Source organism: Neofelis nebulosa, chromosome 3 (assembly GCF_028018385.1).
Source record: "Neofelis nebulosa isolate mNeoNeb1 chromosome 3, mNeoNeb1.pri, whole genome shotgun sequence".
Lineage (NCBI taxonomy): Eukaryota > Metazoa > Chordata > Mammalia > Carnivora > Felidae > Neofelis > Neofelis nebulosa.
The window spans coordinates 118,818,449-118,826,794 of record NC_080784.1 but is presented as its reverse complement, the minus strand read 5'-3'; the positions used below and the strand labels follow the sequence as shown (position 1 = coordinate 118,826,794).

General features: G+C 39.9%; 1 protein-coding gene across 2 annotated transcripts in view; it reads right to left on the bottom strand.

Annotated features, from left to right (window-relative positions):
- Window positions 1–1,083: 1,083 nt before the first annotated feature.
- Window positions 1,084–8,346, bottom strand: part of PPA2 (inorganic pyrophosphatase 2) — a 91,976-nt gene continuing 84,713 nt past the window's right edge. For both annotated transcript variants that reach the window (XM_058721757.1, XM_058721756.1), the window contains 2 exons: window positions 2,367–2,403; window positions 1,084–1,300 (listed from right to left, as the gene is read on the bottom strand). In XM_058721757.1, coding sequence (XP_058577740.1) covers window positions 1,266–1,300; window positions 2,367–2,403 — 72 coding nt within the window. In that variant the 3' untranslated portion in view covers window positions 1,084–1,265. The remainder of the gene's footprint in view (window positions 1,301–2,366; window positions 2,404–8,346) is intronic.

Below are 8,346 nucleotides of genomic sequence, written 5' to 3'. Positions count from 1 at the left end.
AGCACATTGTGCAAATACAGCATGCTCATAATGATAACAGAAAGGAAGGGGGAGAAAAGATGTGAACAGGATCAGCAAGGGAAGTACAGAACAGGGAGTGTGTGAACACAGTAGATGTGCTTGGGGAGGAGTGAGTGGCATGGCGTGGTTGGAGGGTGGGACTCCTGAGGAAATCAGTCTGGTTTTTATTCTCCAGAACATGGAAACCCCAATGAAGGCATTCCAAGAAAAATATAACTGGGCAAGACCTATGCTTTAGGAAAATAACTGGAAATGTGGAGGATGGTATGAAAAGGAGAAAAGCCAGAGGCAGAACAACATGTTGAGGAGACAACAGGGCATGAAGTGGAGCTAGGCCAGTGAAGCCGAGACAGAGGGCTCGGTCTGGGATGCATGGAGAAGAGCCGGGAAGCTGGTAAATGGAGCCAAGTGACCTGATGGGAAATCCAGCACAGTGTGGGTACAAAGGAATGGAGAGGGAAAAGCAACATTTAGATGATCTTCATCAACAAAGACAGGAGAAGGGAGGTTCAATATGATTCCAAGGGTTTGAGTGGGGGGCTAGGAGAATGTTAATTCCACTGTTGAAGGCCCCGGGAAGATAAGAGTACAGTTCCGGACCAGAGGGGTTGAAGGAATTTGAGGAGACATCTAACAGAGACCCCAGACGACAGACCTGGGTTTCTTTTGTAGATTTGGGTGTCATCACCAGAGGGATGAGAACTGAAACTAAGGGGCCTGAGATTCAGAGAGTTTAGGCCCTCCAAAATATTAAGTTACAGGAAAGAGCTTTCATAAATGTAAACACGTACACAGGACTAGTAAGAGGACACAGGTTGGCTAAAGAAAGGTTCCGCCAGCAACTTGCAAAAAGATAATATGGTGTGAAAATGAGAATAATATCTATACAACTCTATTAACTTACTAAATTTATAAATTCTACATTAACCCATAGAAATAAAGCTAATAAAATGGTTGGGTTCCTTTGGAACCCAGAAATTAGTATAGTCAAAACTCACTGCTTCTAAATTTCTGCTATGAAATTAAACAAAATCTTCTTTTCATACCAATAAATATCCCAAATAATTCAAAAATTTCAGTTTATTTACATATTGTATATCTCAAAAGAAGTTGGGGAAAAAAATGAAGTTTTAACAGGAAGTCAGTGAATTCTCATAGCTCTGCTGGTCTCTAGCATTTGGGGAGAGGGAGTCGTGGAGTCCTCGGAGAGTGGAATCTTGATGACAGAACTTCAAATGTTCCAGTCACTTGCCAAGGAAGTGCCATACTTGCTCTGTGTCTGAAACGGTGGAAGGGGGTGTCAGGGAAGGGGTAAACAGCAAGGGAGAGAGGGAGAGATGGAGGGAAGAGAAATTTCAGTTTACCTTGAGGAAGTATTTAGGCAGATAAAAACAATCATGAGCTTGCTATGACACACTTCCCTATTTAAAGTTACTCCCCTTTAAATCCCAAGTTCTCTCATTTGGCTCAAGCCTTATATAAAACTGGGCTAAACACTCCGGAGCCTTCCCATTTTATTTCCTACATTTTTCTGGATCATTTTAGTCTCTACTGAATAACACAGAAGTTAGTGCCCTAGCATCAGCATGAAAGGTCTAGGGAAAAAACCCTGTATGGTAAAATTTGACTGCTTGTCAAATATCCAAAAAATGGAATAGTATTGCAGAAAAACAATCTGTTAGTTTCCCATATAAGGAATATAGCTTGCTTTCCCATGAAATGTCTATGGATTTGTTCTTTTCTAAACACCGTAGAACTTGACAGAGTAAACAGTTCTCATTTTTCCTCCAATTTTGTAAGCTGAATGCTCTTCTAATGTTTTATATTAAAACAAAGGGCCAAAAATTTTGCAAAGTTTCAAAGACAAATGATATGTGTCTATGCTTGTATTTGAAATTTTTACTACAGAACATTTTTACTTGTTTCTCAAAACAGCTTCAAATAATGGCAACAAAAATTAAAGTTATTTTCCATCCTACGATAAACTGTGATTTTAAGATATTTATTTAAAATGAATGATTCATTAAAGTGACAAGATAATTAAAAAAATCTTCCAAATTCAGATTACCTGGAGTCTCATTAAATTTATCAGAATTACCTGAAAACTTTCAGTACTTCACCAAAAGTCGCTAACATAATCAAACTACTGTCTAGCCTAAAAGCAGTAAATGTGCTCCTTCTCATTTTTTGAAGTTACAAAATAAATGATTTCATTTGAAAATTTTAGTGACTATTTAAAAAGTTATTTTACTTGGTTTATATAACTTTCATTAATCTATTGTGCTTTTTTGTCTGGTTTCCACCACTATAAACACATCTAGCTCAAGAACCAAAATATACCATACCTTCTTCATTACTTTCCTTATTCAGTGACGAGGACACCTGAAAGATAAAGACAGAGATGAATCCCTGTTATGAATATTTAGATGTGGAAACTACACCCAGAACGTTTGTTTTGTTTTGTATTTTTATGGAACTATACAACAAAGTTTACAAGCAACGGTTCTCTAACCTGAAAAAAGGAAGTACTTCTCTTTGCCTTTAATTATCACTGCTTCTTCTTTTGGATAAACAAACCACAGACTCAGAGTCAAACAGAAAAAGCATGCTTGAAAATATTTTTCTCATTAACCCATGGGAACTACTGAGAATGTGAAGAGAAGAGAGAGAGGTTTCCTTTCAGTTGTTTCTTTGGCCGAGGACTAGGGGACACAAACCCAACACACACATTCATGGATACGTGAGGCACACACACACACATTGTGTGAATTTATTTAGCTGTCTTCCAGAGCATTTAAATTAATTTTTCTGTTCATTTCCATGACTGGGCCAAGATTTTTAGAACAGATGCAGTATAATCTGTGATAGACAAGTTTGAAAGAAAAGCTTTTCTGAGATACCAGATTTTTTTCATAATTAAGAACAATACATTTTTTAGTTTTGTTTTTTTTTTCTTTCATCTTGTTTTATTGAGAGATTCCCTCATCCACACAGAGGAATGCACAAAGCCCAAGGATAAACATCTATGCAGTCACCACCCAAGTCGAGAAATGGAATAGGCCAGGCCCTTCCCCAGTCATAACCTCTTTTCCCCTAGGGATAATCACTACCCAAATTTTGTAACACATTTCAGATTTCAAATTTAACAATCAACTTCTAATTTTAGTTCTCTGAATTTGCTCATCCTAAGTAGGAAAGATCTGCCTCTAACACTTGAGGTCTGGGGCAAAGGTACAAATGGAAGACCACATACCACACATGGTAATACTTAAAAGTTATAAATCAAGCTAACAAAATGATAAATTGAACATAAAGTATGTTCCATTCTATTATCTTGATAAATATACTTTTGTGATGACTTGGAAGCCTTGCTTGGCATTCTAGACACCTCAGAGACTGCCTGAACATAGCCGAGTAAGGAAGAGAGGCACAGGGCCCTCAACCTACCCCACTTCTCTTCTTTCCTCAGGCTCCAGTCTGTATTGAGGGCTTCATTTGTGCAAGGGCAGAAACTCCAGGCCACAAACCTACATACTCCCTTCCTCCAAACAGCCACCCACTGGCCCCTGCAGAAATGATGCAAGCAAATGATTCACACAGGAATGAGCACAGAGCTGGGGAAATGCCCACAGAGGCTGTAGGAACAGGCTTGTAGCAACCTGGGCAAAGAATTCCAGGGTCTTGAGTAGCTAGAGGGTGGTATAGAACGGGCCGCTTGGCTCCTGGTGAATGCACAACTATGGTCCCCTGGTCTTGTGGGGAGGGATGTAACTGGATGAAGGCCAAAGCAGGACCCTCTACAAAGCAGAATGCAAAGTAGGGCTCTCCTTGCTTAGGTATAAGGGTACTATTAAGATCAAGTCAGTAAGGAAGAAAAACTTAAATTTCAGCAATATTAAAATAGTCCCTGTAATGATTAATGTGTTACCTTGGAGGGTGTTTTTAGCTGAGATTAACATTTAAATTGGTAAACTCTCGGGGCGCCTGGGTGGCGCAGTCGGTTAAGCGTCCGACTTCAGCCAGGTCACGATCTCGCGGTCCGTGAGTTCGAGCCCCGCGTCAGGCTCTGGGCTGATGGCTCGGAGCCTGGAGCCTGTTTCCGATTCTGTGTCTCCCTCTCTCTCTGCCCCTCCCCCGTTCATGCTCTGTCTCTCTCTGTCCCAAAAATAAATAAAAAATGTTGAAAAAAAAAAAAATTTAAATTGGTAAACTCTCAGTGAAGCAGACTGCCCTCTGTAATGTGGGTGGGCCTCAACTAATCAGTTGAAGGTATGAAGAGAACAAAAAGACCAGCCTCCCAAGCCAAGAGGAAATTTTCCAGCGAACTGCCTTTGGACTTCCCCTGCATCACTGGCTCCCCTCTTGTCTCCAGCTTGCTGGCCTACTCAGATTTTGGACTTGTTAAGCCTCCATACTCACTTTTTACATATATCTACATATCCTATTGTTTCTTTGGAGAACCTTAATATATTCTCCTGAATCATAAATGGTTTCAAGTTATTTTTCCCTCTACTCTTTACGAAAAAGGCCAATCAAATATGCTTTATTTTCGGTCACAGAAAAATCAGGTAACAATGTAAATAAATAAAGAAGACCTCTGTATAATGTCATGTAAAACCTCCTTGAGATTTCCAAGTACTTCAAAAAAACAAAAATTCTATTCACCTTCCTAGCACAGAGAAAATGCTTAATCATGGTTGGTTTTGAGGATGATAGAACTTATGTAAAAATTGGGTATGAAAGCACCACCACAGTAATAAAAATTATACTGAGAGTAGGCCCTTGGGATTTGATGGCTCTGTTTTACTACACAGATTATAAAACAGAGTAACCTGTTTATTTCTTGGAAATTGGTATGCTCAATCAACAGTGCAGGACATCTATCACAAAGTTTGTTGGAAACTTAGCTGTTTAGATTTCCTGTTTAGAATGGGCAGCTGTTTCTTGCTGGAGCTGCCAAACATTTCAGGGGAAGAAAACGTATGGTATACATACGTACATCAGAGACATGGAGAGTTTGGTTCCAAACCACTGCAATAAAGCAAATACTGCAATGAAGTGAGTCAAATGAATTTTTTGATTTCCTAGTACGTAAGAAAGTATGTTTGCACTATAGTCTATTAAAATACAGTGTGCAAGGGGCGCCTGGGTGGCGCAGTCGGTTAAGCGTCCGACTTCAGCCAGGTCACGATCTCATCTCGCGGTCCGTGAGTTCGAGCCCCGCGTCAGGCTCTGGGCTGATGGCTCGGAGCCTGGAGCCTGTTTCCGATTCTGTGTCTCCCTCTCTCTCTGCCCCTCCCCTGTTCATGCTCTGTCTCTCTCTGTCCCAAAAATAAAAAAAAAAAAAAAAAAAAAAATACAGTGTGCAACAGCATATCTAAAATAACAATGTACATACCTTAATTTAAAAATTACTGAGAAAAAATGCTAACTATCACCTAGGCTTTCAGCGAGTCAGTCTCTTTGTTGGTGGAAGGACCTGCCCTCACGTTACTGGCTGCTGACTGATCATGGTGGTGGTTGCTGCAGGTTTGGGTGGCTGTAGCAATTTTTAAAACTAAGACAACAACGAAGTTTGCCACAATGATTGACTCCTCCGTTCATGAACAAGTTCTCTGTAGCATGTGATGCTGTTTGATAGCATATTACCTACAGTAGAACTTCTTTCAAAACAGGAGTCAGTATTCTCAAACCCTGCCCCTGGCTTTATCAACTGAATATATGTAATATTCTAAGTCCTTTATTGTCATTTCAACCATCTTTAAAGCATCTTCAGCAGGAACAGATTCCATTTCAAGAAAACACTTTCTTGGCTCATCCATAAAAAGCAACTCATCCATTCAACTTCTATCATGAGATTGTAGCAATTCAGTCACATCTTCAAACTCCACTTATAATTCTAGCTCTCTTGCTATTTCTACCACATCTGTAGTTACTTCCTCCACTGAAGTCTTGAGCCCTCAAAGTCATCCATGAGGGTTGGAATCGACTTCTTCCAAATTATGACTTCTTCCTATGGATCATAATGTATTTAATGATGTCTAGAATGGTGAATCCTTTCCAGGTTTTCAATTTACTTTGCCCAGATCCGTCAGAGGAACCACTTATCTATGGCAGCTACAGCCTCATGAAATTTTTTTTTAAGTTTTATTTTTATTTTGAGAGAGAGAGACAGCCTGAGTGGAGGAGGGGCAGAAAGACAGAATCCCAAGCAGGTCCCGGGCTGCCAGTGCAGAGCCAGATGTGGGGCTCAAACTCATGAAACTGTGAAATCATGACCCAAGCCGAAACCAAGAGTCGGACACTTAACTGACTGAGCCACCCAGGTCCCGTGAAATGTATTTCTTAAATGTTAAGACTTGAAAGTCGAAATTACTCCTTTGATCCATGCACTGCAGAGTGCATGTTGTGTCAGCAGACACGAAAACAACATGAATCTCACTGTATAGCTCTGCTGGCACTCTTGGGGGACCAGGTGCATTGTCAATGAGTGATAATATTTTGAAAAGTCTTTTTCTAAACAGTAGGTCTCAACAGTGGGCTTAAAATATTCAGCAAACCATATTGTACACAGACGTGCTGTCATTCAGGCTTTGTTGTCCCATTTACAGAACACAGACAGAGTAGATTTAGCCTAATTCTTAAGGGCCGAAGGATGTGGGGGATGGCAATAAAGTCACCAGCTCCATTAGCCTATTCTTTGAAACTCTGAAAGCCAGGCACTGACTTCTCCTCTTTGGCTATGACAGTTTTAGATGGCAGCACCTTCCAAAAGAAGGCTGTTTAATCCACACTGAAAATCCGTTGTTTAGTGTAGCCACTCTCTTATTTTAGCTAGATTTTCTGGGTAACATGTTGCAGCTGCCTTTACCTTTAACTTCTGTGTTATGGAGAGGCTTCTTTCCTAAAACCTCATGAAGCCACCGCTGCTAGCTTCCAACTTTTTTTCTGCAGCTTCCTCAGCTCTGAATTTACAAAATTCAGAAAAGTTAGGGCCGTGCCCTGGATCACACTTTAGCTTAAGGGAATGTTGTGGCTGGTTTGATCTTCTATCCAGACCCCTCAAACTTTCTGTTTCATCAATAAGGCTGTTTTGCTTTATCATTTGGTTGTTCACGGGAGTAGCCTTCAAGAACTTTTCCTTTGTGCTCCCAATTAGGGTAATTTTATGAAGCAAGAGGCCTACCTTTCGGCCTGTCTTGGCTTTCAACATGTGCATTCTCCATGAAGCTTTATCGTTTTTAACTTCTGATTTAAAATGGAAGATGTGCGACTCTTCCTTTCACTGGAACACCTGGAGGCCACTGTAGGGTTATTAATTGGCCTAATTTCAATATTGTGTTTCAGGCAATAGAAAAGCCTCTCTATGGGCCAGATGGGAACAGCCAGACAGTGGAACAGTCAGAACGCAGATAACATTTATCCATTAAGTTCACCATTTCATATGAGTGTGGTTTGTGGCACCCCAAAACAATTACAAGAGTAACATCAGAGTTCACTAATCACAGATCACCGTAACAAATGTAATAATAAAAAAAGTCTGAAATATTGTGAGAATTACCAAAATATGACACAGACACAAAGTGAGCAAATGCTTTTAGAAAACCGGCACCAATACACTTGCTCAACACAGTGACCACAAACCTCAATATGAGTACGATGTAGTATCTGTGAAGCACAATAAAGTGAACTGAAATAAAAGGAGGTATGCCTGTACAAAATAGAACACTTGGGCAACTCCTCATTAGCCTCAGGAAAGAAATGGACAAACTATTCTAGCAGAAACATCATCCCATTTTATTTTAAAAATAATTTCTGGAATGTTCTTATAACTTCATTCTTTTTAAAAGATCATTTCTACTTTTAAGTAATCTCCACACCCAACATGGGGCTCGAAATCACAAACCCAAGATCAAGAGCCGCATGCTCTACCGACTGAGCCAGCCACGTGCCCTCTTATTTCTTCATTCTTAAAATATATTTCTTGGTCCGTAAAAATATTCAGTATGCACAAAGCTTTGTATAAAAGAAAACAAACATCACAAGTCTAGAACGCAGAGATAAGAACTATTACAGTTTCAAGGTCATTTTTTTAACCTTTTTCCATGTTAACTCATGCCAAAAGAGAGATGGATATTTAAATTTGAAAACAACAAGGGGTGCATGATACACAGCCACTACTATTTCATTCTTCACCTAGTCAATGGCCTCCTGATTCATAAACATGACAACAAACTACACCTTCTTACAGGAAGTGGAGTAACTAAGAGAAGCACCTAAAACTGACCCAATCCCAATTCTGTCAGGTGTCCCCATCACTACATT